A 12130-nucleotide genomic window follows, 5' to 3' on the forward strand; every position below is an offset into this window, starting at 1 on the left:
GCATCCTGGGATTGAGCCCCGCATCAGCCTCCCTGCTCACCAGGAAGCCTGCTTCTCCCTCTCCCACTCCTCCTGCTTGTGTTCCCTCTCTCGCTGTGTCTTTCTCTGTGAAGTAAATAAATAAAATTTAAAAACAAGAACAAAACCAAGAAAACCACATAGTTAAACGTGGTTAAAAATTTTTTTTAAAGATTTTATTTATTTATTTGACAGACAGAGATCACAAGTAGGCAGAGAGGCAGACAGAGAGAGAGGAGGAAGCAGGCTCCCCGTTGAGCAGAGAGCCTGATGCGGGACTCGATCCCAGGACCCTGAGATCGTAACCTGAGCTGAAAGCAGAGGCTTAACCCACTGAGCCACCCAGGTGCCCTGGTTAAAATATTTTTATGTAACTTTATATAAAAGTGTTTTATAAACTTTATGTAAAGTATTTTATAAATTTTACATGAAGTGTTTAAAACCTGCTGCACCACAGAAAGAAGTCGGGGGTTTTAACTATTTTTCCTGGTTGGTGGGCTCCTTCAGAGGAGGGGCCCGGAGCCCGGGGAGCGGGGAGGCAGGAAAGGGAAGTACACTTCCAGGTTCTCTCAGGCTCTGGTCTCCTCACACATGCCCCCTTCCTCTTGGCTCAAGGGAAGTCATATCCAACTGCCTGCTATGCTCAGGGTGGCGCCCTTCCTGCGGCCTCCAGCCTGGGTTCTCTTTTCTGGAATCCCTAGATTCTGCTAAACCTGTGGTTGGACTCTCGGGAATGCAACTCTCCCTACAACCCCCCACAACACAGACAAAGCACATAAACTCTGTGAAATGGAAGATACAGAGGAACTCAACTTCAAAGACTTCCGTGATACTGACTTGGAAGAGTAAGATTGAAACGTGGACTGACGATTTAAAAGAGATCTTCGATTTTAGGGAAGAGAATTTAACTCTTCTCATCAAAGCAGCTCAGCCGAGGGACAGTGGCCTGTACCTCCTGGAGGTAACTGATGACAGTGGGAAAGTCAAACATCACCGGTTCCGGGTTTCTGTATTTGGTGAGTCCCTAGGACTGCTTGGCCTGCCCCTCTGACCCCCTGCAAGGTTTTTATTTCCAGTGCCTTTCTGATCAGAATCTCTGCTTTCAGATCCTGTAGGGACCCTTGAAGCAGTGGGGAAGACGAAGGTCCTGAATGGAGGGAAATGCCAGGTGTCGCTGTCCTGCTCAGTCTCTGGAGGTGGCCACGTGAGCTATGTTTGGTATAGAGGGAAGGAGTTGATCGAGATCCCAAACAATCTCAGCATACTGGAGGAGCAGATTGATGTCAACAGCTTGGAAAACTACACCTGCAACGTCAGCAACCCGGTCAGCTGGGTAAACCACACCTTCTCCCAGAGCTGTGACAACAAGCGTGAGTGGAGCACTTTGCACTAACAGGGGCTGAAAATGGTGGACCCCATAATCAGACTTATGCCAGAGATGCTTGGGTATAAGACCCCTTGGTTGCCTCCTCAAGTGCCTTGCAGCCCCTCCCTGGGGTGGTCCTGGTCTCTGGGCACAGAGTTCCCATAAGCCAGGTGTAGCTTAGTCTGAGAAGATAGTTATCCCCACCAAGAATCCTAGGAGATGTGAGTTTTCCTTGTAAGGAAAGCTTAGTTGTTCGGTGGGTCACGGCCCTGCTCTGGCTGCTGGTCATCACTTCCTTCCTCTGACAGACTGATGGAGACATGTTTCCTCCTCCCAGGGAAGGGTAACTTCCCTGAGCCATGTAGTTCCCCAGGAGGTGACAATGGGGTACAACAGTGCCCTGGGCCATGGGAAAGTCAGTTTGATCACAGGGTTCCTGGGAGAGTTCTTGGTTTATTGCCTGTGGTCATCCTAAGACTTATCTTGGGTTAAGTTTGCACCAATTTTTATCAGATAAATAAAGAATTAAAGTGTCATCAGCAAAGGCATTACAGGGAAAAACTTACTTGCTGTCCCTGTCCTTAAGAAACTTACAGCCCAATACAGGCAACAAAACTAGGCGTTCCTAGGGGAAAAAAAAAAAAAAGCAACCAACAAGCTGAAGCAATTTGGAGTGACAAGAACCCTGGCTTTTGGGTCATGTCAGCCACGGTTTCATTATTCACTAGCTCTGTGATCTCCGGAAGATTCCTTACCCTCTCTGAGCTTCAGTTTTTCTCTTGGGTAAAGTGGGGATGATAAGACGCATTTCCCAGGATTGCTGGTAAGAGTAGGTGAGGTTATGCTTGTGAAGAGCCTCACCAGCGAGCACCTGGGACGCAGAACTCCTTCCCCTTCTTCCCTTGTCGACGGGCTCCCTCGTCATGCTACGCCTATGACACAGATGTGCAATGTGGAAGTTCACACGAGGAAGGGGAGTGGCAGGAAGGGGAAGGGAGGGCTGCCGGACACAGAGTGGGGCGCAGCGTGTTTTGTTGAGTTAGCAAAAGAGTGAATATATGTCTCATTTGCTGTGCCCACTGCTTTACATATATTAGATCATACGATCTACCCCCTTATGCAAATAACATCATCTCCTTTTATAAGTGAGAAGATGGAGGCTCAGAGAGGTTGAGGAAGTTGCCCAAGGGCACAGAGCCAGGCCTGTCAGACACTGGTATCCATGCCCTTAGCATCAGTCAGGGGAAGTCACCCAACTGTGGGGAGACAGGGTTGATGGTGCAATCAGTGGGGTGTGAGGGGGGAGTGCAGGTCTGAAACCAGTCCTCTGGCCAACAGGTGGGAAGGGGGAGAGAGAGACTGAAAGTTCAGGCCTCATGCTTTCCGTGTCCTAGAACACACCTCTGTGGACTACTTGGTGTTCATCGTGATTTCTCTAATCATCCTGCTCCTGGTCACCCTCATCTGCTTCTGTGTGTGGAGGAGGAAGAGGAAGCAGTCCCGTAAGTGTCGGTCCCTAGGAGGTGCTGTTGCCTGACCTGGTGTCCCCAGTGGCACGTGCCTGGGAGCACAGCACCTGCTTTTCCTCTGGAGCGTTGGGACATGTGTGTGCAGGTTTGGGGGAGGGAAAGCTGCTGGGTCCTTTTCCCCAGGTCATACCTACTGAGGGACCTCGGGGATGTTTGCAGGGGGCTGGTTTGTTGGGGGGCTGCCCAGCCTGACGGACTCCTCTATTGCCTGATTGTTGCTCCTGTGGGCATCCTGGGGAGGGCACTAGTCTGCCTCCTTTCTAGAATCTTTCTCAAGGTCTTGGCCATGTGGGATGGAGGTGGGACTGTGAGAAGCAGAAGCCGGGACAGGATGCCCTCTGGGGGTCTCTGCAGCTCTGTCTTTGCTGCTTTTCTTCCACAGATATCATCCCAGGGGAACCTCTGACAGTTTATGAAGATGTCAACAACTTGCAAAACAGGTGTAATCAAGTACGGTACACGAGGGGCTGGGGGTCTGTCTCCATTAGCCTGGAAGATGCTTTTGGGAGGATGGTCATTAGGGGAAGGGAGACAAAGGGTGCCACATAAGTGTCTTCTCAAAGTGGTCCTCAGCCCTCCCTTCTGTCTTCCCATCACCCTCCTGGCTGTGGCTGTGGAGGACAAGCAGAAAACAAGGGAGAACCTGCTGAGAAGGATGGAGCCCAACAAATCCACAGAAGAGGGCAGAATGCTGCTCTTGCCTCCCGGAGTGACGGCCGCCTGGTGTCGTCGCTTCTTAGTCTCCCCGGCTGCGCCAAGACCCAAGAAGAATCCAGCTTCCTTGCATTTTGTGTCTGGCCACAAATTCTCATGCCCATGCATGTCCAAGTTTACTTTTGTGGGTCCCTCTATTGTTGCCCAGGGTGTGATGGAAGCCAACCTGACCAGCCAATGCACAACAATGTTGGAGCTAGCTCAGGGGTCTGCGTCCACAACATTTTGGGAAGAGGCCTGAGTCTGGCTGAGATGCCCGAGCGAGAAACCAGTTTAGCACAAAACTGAGGAGCCAAAGTGGCTTCCTCCGAGAATCCACGAAGAACCTCTCCAAGCCAGCCTCCCCTGCAGGGAGTGGCCAGTTCTGCCGGCCTGCAGGGTGGAGTCGGTAGGGCACTGGAGGGCGCAGCTCCACTGCCTGCCCTTAAGCAGGGCAGGAAGTGGTGACAGGCCTAGGGGAAGGCAGGGCCTCCCTGGCCAGCCGGTGGCCTTCTTCCCACCCCATTCCCTGGCTCCACCTGAGGCGGAGAGACGGAAAGTCAGCGCGCTGGGATCTCCCGCTTTATCCCACGTGTGAGGCCTTGTGGAACAGGCAAGCCTCTTCCCTCAGGTCTGGGCCCCGTGGGAATCAGGAATCGGGGCAGCTTCCCCGGCCCGTTTCCTTTGCCCCTTCACGGACTACTGGGGTGTGAGACACGAAGGAGACTCTGTCTCTCCCATCACGACCAGCCACTGACGAATGCCCGAGAACAAATTGTCTCCCGACAGCTAGAAGCCCAGAGGCTTGCGACACATTGCCTTTCCTCCCACAAAAGGAGGATGACTTCAGGTCATCTTCTAGGTCATCGGCATTTAGGTAAATTCCGGGGAAGAGTGGAAAAGAGCTAGTCAGAGGATAAGAAATTTCTTGGGCCCTGGTGGGTGCTGTGAAGTGTGTCAACCTGGCGATTCACAGACCGGTACCCCTCGGGCTAATAATACATTAGATGTTTATAAAAAAATAAAAAAAATTATTTAAAAAAAGAAGAAAAAAGAAAAAGAGAAAGGAAAAAAGAAATCTCTTGGGGATTTAGGCCTCTGCCTCTGACTCAGGAGCTCCTCCCTCTGTGGCCTCATCCTTTGCTGGCTTCTCCCTGTGGGTTTCGGGGTTTGGTCTGAAGGCCTAAATCTCAAGTTCCTGTGCTTTTACTCTGGGGCCCTGTTCTGACCTTTCTGGAGACACCCCACTCTCGTTTCTTGCCCGATGCCCATGACTGTCGAGCCCCCAGGACAGCGGGCGATTTCCTGCTGCTCTGAGCTCCTTCCTCTTGCTGGCCCCCTCTGGCTCCCCGTTCGAGCCCAACCTGGCAATAGGGGCTCAGGGGTAAAACACCTCCAACCCTGACTCCTGTGGGCAGGAGGGAACAGGAAAGGCTTGGTCTCCCCGCCTTCGGCCTCGGTCCAAGTCTTCACTCAGCTCTGCAGCTGCCCAGGGGCTGACTTCAGGCCTAGGGCAAACTCTGCACCAAGGCTGGATCTAGAGAAGGGGCTTTAAAACAGTGAAGGCCTCTGAGGTAGGCGCAGGCCCTGAGGTGAGGCTCAGATCACAGCCCTGCTCAGGGCTCGGTGGTTACGTGGCAAATCTGGCTGAGAAGTCAGCAAAGACGAGTTTCTAAGTTACCGAGGTAAAGCCCGTGATCGGAGCCCCCGCGGACAGGGTCACCCTGTGCAATGCCTTCACACCTGGGGGGATCCTTGCATGGGACTGTAACTACTGCAGTGTGAGTTACTCTCTCTACTGTCGCTCCCTATCCTGGGGTGACTGATGACCACCTCCTTCATTAGCTTTCAGGCACCCTCTTGTTTGCTCTGTGTCTTCTCACCCAGCCCCCATCTGGAGAGACACAGCCATCCGACCGCGCGCCCCTTTACTCTTTCTTGTGCAGACGCAGAGGCAGAATCCCCCCGGGGAAGGAAGCACCATCTACTCCATGATCCAGTCCCAGGTACGCGATGGCTTCTCGAATCCATTCCAGGCCTGTCTATGGGGCTTCCTAAGGCCTTCCAGAAGCTCACACTCCTGAATGACAGAAAAGAGCTTGGTGCTCCTAGGGTCTAAAGGACGGTGTGGCCTCAGCTGCATTAAGATGTTGGAAAAGATCTCTGTGGTTCTGGAGTGTCTTGGCAGAACTGAACAGAGCTTGAGAGTCTGGTGTAGGTCTTCATTGCCCGTCCATGCCTGGTGGCAGGCGTGGCCCAGACAGCCCGTAGGGGGAGGAAGCTTGTCAGGGGACTTGGCTTCTGTTTTCTCTTCCCCGCTACTTCCAATACTTGGGGACCCTGTAGTGTGTTTGTTTTGTTTTGTTTTCATTTCTGCTCCTTATTATACTTGTTTTCAGGGAAGAATGTGTCTGTGTTGTCCTCTTTTATCTTATTATGCCTTAACAATAACAATTTTTAAAAATTTATTTATTTGCTAGGGATACAGAGAGGGGAAGGAAGCACAAGCCGGGGAGAGAGGCAGAGGGAGAGAGAGAAGCAGGCTTCCTGCTGGGCAGGGAGCCTGCCATGGGGCTCTATCCCAGGACCCTGGGATCATGGCCTGCACTGAAGGCAGATGTTTAACTGACTAAGCCACCCAGGCACCCAACAATAACATTTATTATGTACTTACTATGTCTCTTTTCTTCATGAATCTCACAAAACAGCCTCATGAACTGGGTCTAATCCAACCTCCATTTTGCAGATGAGGAGGCAGACACAGGTTAACTAGTGTGTTCTAGGCCACAGAACTGAGCTAAAGGGCTTCTGAGCCTCCCATTCCCCCTGCCCTCTCCCTGCCTCCAACATTCTGGGGTTATAGAAATTCACCATAAACTGGAGAAGCATTCTCTAATTTTGACAGCTAAAATGACATTTTTGATAACCCAGGCTGGGGCATCTCTCTCAGGGGAAACTCTGCCTCTTGGTGGTTAGTGATGAAAAATTTCTAATAAATATGACATTTATTTTTTATTTTTTAAATAATTAAGTCCTGAAGCAGTAACCTCTTCGGTTTGGTGGCTAAGCTGCCGGGCAGAGAAAATCCTTGGGGGATAGTGATAGGCTTCAGAGAAAGATCAAGAGAAGGAGAAAGTGGAGACAGAGGGAAGTTGGGGGGTACCCCCTCCTGCTCCCCATAAGATCATGTGACTCACTGACAGTGGGTCAAAGTCCAAGAGCATTAAAGAGAGATGGAAGAGGGACCGATACCTGCTAGTTTTCTGGCTTTAGTCACGTTGGATTCCCACAAGAGGAATCTCAGTAAATGCAAGGGAGAGCTCATCTCAGACTGAGATGTTGAGTGAGAAGGAGCCTCTTCCTCTGGGGCTTCTTAGAAAGAGGATGGCTACCTTTCTCTGAGGACACCTGGTTCAGGTGCAGAGAAGGAAGGCATGTTGCCAACGGGAGGCATTGATGTGTTGAGGAAAGACATCCAGTGAGTCTGGGGTTTAAATCCTGCTTCTACTGTGAATATACTGTCTGACTTGGGCCATTTACCTTTTTAGAGCCTTATCTGTAGAAGGGGCTGATGATGATCATTCCTCTCATGTAGGTGTAGCGTAAGGGTTAGGGGAGAACACTTATACAGAGTAAGTACCATCGGGTTGTCTGACTTCCTGGGTCCAGGGTTCTTTTCACTAGTGCTTAGAGAGTCTGTCTGGGCAGGGTTGGGGGGAGGGGTGGAAGAGATGACCTCCCTCCCTAGGATTCTTCTGGATCTATGCTTCTGAAAGGCTTTTATTTCTCTTCTTCTTAGTCCTCGGCTCCCACATCAGAAGAAGCAAATACGTTGTATGCGCTGGTACAGCCTTCCCGGAAGGTGAGTCTCCTCCAGTGCTTGGGAGGCAGGTGTGGATCTGCACGCGCACGTGAGCTTGCTGAGTATGGTTGCACTGCCCTGTGAGCTATCTTCCCTTGTGTGTATCTGAGCAGATTGGTTTAAATGGCTGGATTTAAATGTTAATGGGTCAACTAGAAATGCTTTTCCGATTCTGTTTGGAGAAAAAGAACAGCTCTGAGACTAAGAGAACAGCGGATTAAAGGAGTCTCTAGGAGTTTCTATGGGACAAGGACAATCAGACAGAAAGGTGGTACTTTGTCCAGAGAGACCACGCCATCCTTAGTAGGCCAGCTGAGGCTACAGAGAGATACTAGAGGGGTTTCAGATGTGGGGGAAGATAGCCCAGAGCCAGAGGAGTAGCCCAGACCTAGAGAGACACAATGTTGACTTGCAGGAAACCGGATAAGGTTCTAGCCAGTCATCTGCTGGTTGGTGAGCTGAGGCAACCCATCACAGTCCCCTCAAATCCGGCTCCAAGCTGAGCTCACAGCTCTTTGGTGAACCTGGTGCCCATGGTGATCTTTAACCTTGAGTGGGAGGGGAGTTGGAAGAATGGTATTTCCAAGGCTGGGGTCACAGCGGGACAACATAAACCTAACACGGTAGTACAGGAAGTTGGGAATATGCTGCACTGTAGGAGCCTTGAGTACCTCGGGTGGGGGTCAAATGGGGGAGAGGCTTAAAACAGATTTTCAGACTTTTTATTCACCCGCCTTCTAATATGTCATTCAATCCCTCCAGATCCCACCATGAGAGATAGATACATTTCAGTTCTATGCTGCAGGGCATGGTCCTGGGGATGGTCACAGGCACCACGGTCATGTACTTGCTGCTGTTAAGGAGACTCTACCTAGGACTGCGAGTGCCTCTGAATTCCAGTGTTTCTAGGGTTTCACCACGGTCAGGGATGTGTGTGCTAGAAATGCTTACACTAGGGGTGTGTGTGTGTGTGTGTGTGTGATGTGTTGATGAGATGCATGGTCTGAGGACACATGCGTATGTGTATGTGTGCGTGCGCTGGGCATGTGTGTGAGTGTGGATCTGAGAGGTATGTGGGTGCGGGATACCAACTTCTGACTTGGGTTCAGTAAGTGTGTATTGTGCCTTCTCTGGAAACCATAAACCCCATTACTTACTCTTGGGGTAGGAGATTCTATTCATCCCTGGCTGTGGGTTCAGGGATTTTTTTTGAGGCGGCCCTGAGTCTCTTTGGGGACCTCTCACATTAGAGAGGAGTGGGACGTTTCCTGACTCGAAGTTAAGCACTCTTTACCCTCTGAATTTCCAGTCTGAATCCAAGAAGAAGAACCAGAGCTCTTCCTTCAGTTATACCATCTATGAAGAGGTGAGATTCTAGAGCTCCTTCTGAATGGGTTCAGGGCCCACAGAAAAGCCTGGAAGTTGAACACTCGTGAAAAGGCCGTGCATGGGGTCTCAGAGTTGTAGAGATTTTAGGGATCTTCTTTTCTTTTTTTAAAGATTTTATTTATTTGAGAGAGAGAGAGACAGCATACAATTGGGGCGGGGGGGGGGTCCCTATTTTCCCTTCTCTAAATGACCTCAATGGAGCCACCAGGCTCAATGGTTACTTTACAGTGTCCATTCCAGAATCAGCTTAAGATGATCTATGCCCCAGAATGGTTCCCAATTGCTTGCTAACTTTGGAAAATCATTAAGATTTATTTATCCTCCCTTCTCTGCACCCTTGTCCCACACACCCGTGGAAAGGAGACATGTCCAATGTACAGCCCCCAGCTGGGGAACTAGCTGGAGGACAGCCCTAATTTAAAATTCAAGCTCCCTAATAAGAGTCCAACCCTAATCCATTCTCTGACCTTGAATTAAACCCCTACTTTCCTTGGACCTCAGTTTCTTCGTCTCTAAAACGAAAATGTGGGTAAGAAGATCCCTGGGGGGCCCCTGGGTGACTCAGTCAGTAAGCGTCTGTGGCCCAAGTCATGATCTCAGGGTCAGGCTCCCTGCTCCTCCCTTTGCCTCTCAATGGTTATTGAGGGTGTATGATGTGTTCGGTAGCCTGCTAGTGGAATCATGTGAATTATCTCATTTAATCCGCATAGAATGCCATGAGGTAGGTATAATTATACTTCCCATTATACCCAGAAGAATTTGAGGCATGGAGGGCATTCCCACCTACTAGCCTCATGGTACATCGGAGCTTCCACCTGTGGCCCAATAAAGATGCTGCCGGTGGTCCCAAGGGAGAAGGTAGGTGGGTGCCTGCTCGAATCCCTGGCATTTCAGCTGTAGCCCCACATCAAAGCCCGCTGGACAGCCCAGGGCTGTAGAGGACACCGTGTGGGCCAGTGCAACCGAGGGCTGGGTCATTGTTAAGGAAACACTAGAATCGGAGCCAGAAGAACCGGTTTCAAGCTCCTCCTTTATGTTCTTTGTTCTCCAACTCCAAGCTTCATTTTCTTAATCTGTAAAATGGGGGTAATAATTGATGCCTCTCAAGGATGCTATGAGGATCTCCTCGCGGGTGAGGGTCTGAAGTTCTTCATTTCTTCCGCAGGTTGGAAAGACACACCTCAAAGCCCAGAACCCTGCCCGACTGAGCCGCAGGGAGCTGGAGAACTTCTGCGTGTATTCCTAGCTGCTGGAGCCGTTCTCCCCTCCCTTAACGTCCCAGCGTTGCTTTGGGAATCAGCGCCATGGATGATACCGCATGAGTCTACAGAATGGAGCACAGTTTAGAGAGGACATGGGAGTTTTTTATAGTCTATGTCTTGTTTTTGGAAAATGATTTCTAGTAAGAGCGAGTCTGTTAAATAATATCTCTAACTTATAGATTGGATGAGAATGAGTAGACTATTGGGTAGTTCATCAAAGACTGCAAAGCAAGTCGACAGCCGCACAGCGAGTGTATCAAGTGCTATGCCGATGCAGGCTGCTATTATTACTAGCATTACGAACCCTTCCTCTGGTTTTCTAATGTGTGACTCATCTTTCCTCCTCTCTAATCAGGAAAGACCACGTTTCTAGACTCCCCCCTTGCCCAGGCCCATCTTCCATAGAGGGAGGAAAGATAGGGTGACGCAGAGAAAGAGAAACAGCCCCCCACCGTGAGGATGGACTAACTAGCTGTGAGCCACTGGCAGCTTCTCCAGGAGGCCCGGGCCTAGGCTTTACTCTGATACAGAGGAAACCCCACTCCCCCCACCACACATTAAACCCTTACTTCTGGCCACTTGATCACGAGGGAGAGAGGGCAGGATTGAGAGTAGAAGGTGCAGAGCAAGCCGACCTCTGAGTGGAAGGATCACCCTGAGCCCGTGCTGTCCTGATAGCTGGACAGTGAGACCAGCTTTGCCTACGGTATGATGTATGATTTACAAAAACACATTATTAGAAATCTGGTTTAGCGTCTTCACAAATTCTTCACAAGTAGAAACATATTCTCTTTAAGTTCTGAGTCCTGACCAGTGCTCCCCACGGCGTATGCTGGAGCAAGGGTTCAGCCGGCTGAGCAGCTGGGAACTAGACCCCTGCTGGGCTCCCCTGAGTCTCAGGTCAGTCTCTTCCACGAGGCTGTGGGGACAAGAGATGAGACTCTGGCTGAGCCCAGTAAGGGGATGCGTGCGAGCTGGAAGAGGTCCCACTCAGAGACCCCAGCTGTGGCTATCGCATGGAGCCTGGTTCCTCAGTTGTCCACTCTGTATTTAACATGGGAATTCAATACAAAACCATGCTATCATTCCGAGGCATTCTAAATTTCTTTTCTGAGTTAAATTTTTGTGTCCCTTCCATATTGTACTTTTCCTCTCTATAGCAGCCAAAGGGCACTTGTGTCCATCAATAAACACAAGTCTGTGTAGTTTCTCCTGGAGAGGGGCCTGGATTCCTTGCAAGTTATCGGTGTCTTCCAGCCTTGTTCACACTGGAGCAGATGATCCCAGGGTCCCCAGACCCCAGGCCATTCAGTCTCATGGGAGCATAGTCACAGCTTATCCTTGTTCATCTCCTGCCCTCCTGATCCCTCTCCCTCGGGGCTCGTTGGCTGGCCAGCTAGCTTCCTCCTGGAGACAAGTGTGGGCGGACCACATTTTGGAGCAGGTGTCAAGGGTAAAAACCAGGAAAACATACGCAAAAGGAGCCTGGGGGCTCCAAGGCACATACTGGCAACTCAGCGCTCGAGTCAGGAGTTTGGTGAGCAGAGGGAGCTGGAAACGTTCAGATGAACAGGAACAGTTCAGATGAACACCAGAGACACTGACACTGACCCGGCCTTTCGTGCAGCCTGAGTTGCAGCTTATTAAAGGAGCAGAAGAGACCCCGTGGTCTCTCCCAGGACTTTTGGGGATGCTGTATTCTAGAGTGTGATAATGCACAGCGTTATCATATTGTGTGTCTTTACTGAGCTTCTGTAATAATGCCTTATGAGGATAATTATCCGTGCGATGACCAGCCAGTGAAGAAGCAGAAATTAAGCTCCTGCTGTGTATGAAGCACTGCTTGGTCTCTGGGAGGACCCACTGCAGGACACAGAAAGCATACGGACTCCACAGGACACATGCAGGAGAGCACAACAGCAGAAGCACAACATTAAGGACATAAGTGGCAGGGCTTGCTGTTGCATGGGTTCGCCATTACACATTTAACCACATTCCTACTAAATGGACA

At 50.4% G+C, this 12130-nt stretch overlaps 1 protein-coding gene across 2 annotated transcripts in view; it reads left to right on the forward strand.

The window, feature by feature from the left end:
* The window catches only part of CD244 (CD244 molecule), a 29054-nt gene extending 17847 nt beyond the window's left edge, over nucleotides 1-11207 (forward strand). For both annotated transcript variants that reach the window (XM_082704310.1, XM_082704311.1), the window contains 8 exons: nucleotides 720-1034; nucleotides 1125-1388; nucleotides 2779-2886; nucleotides 3296-3363; nucleotides 5553-5612; nucleotides 7406-7468; nucleotides 8778-8834; nucleotides 10023-11207. In XM_082704310.1, the coding sequence (XP_082560436.1) occupies nucleotides 720-1034; nucleotides 1125-1388; nucleotides 2779-2886; nucleotides 3296-3363; nucleotides 5553-5612; nucleotides 7406-7468; nucleotides 8778-8834; nucleotides 10023-10103 (1016 nt within the window). In that variant the 3' untranslated portion in view covers nucleotides 10104-11207. The remainder of the gene's footprint in view (nucleotides 1-719; nucleotides 1035-1124; nucleotides 1389-2778; nucleotides 2887-3295; nucleotides 3364-5552; nucleotides 5613-7405; nucleotides 7469-8777; nucleotides 8835-10022) is intronic.
* The last annotated feature ends 923 nt before the right edge of the window (nucleotides 11208-12130 follow it).

The sequence above is a fragment of the Mustela nivalis genome, assembly GCF_964662115.1.
Source record: "Mustela nivalis genome assembly, chromosome: 16".
Taxonomy (NCBI): Eukaryota; Metazoa; Chordata; class Mammalia; order Carnivora; family Mustelidae; genus Mustela; species Mustela nivalis.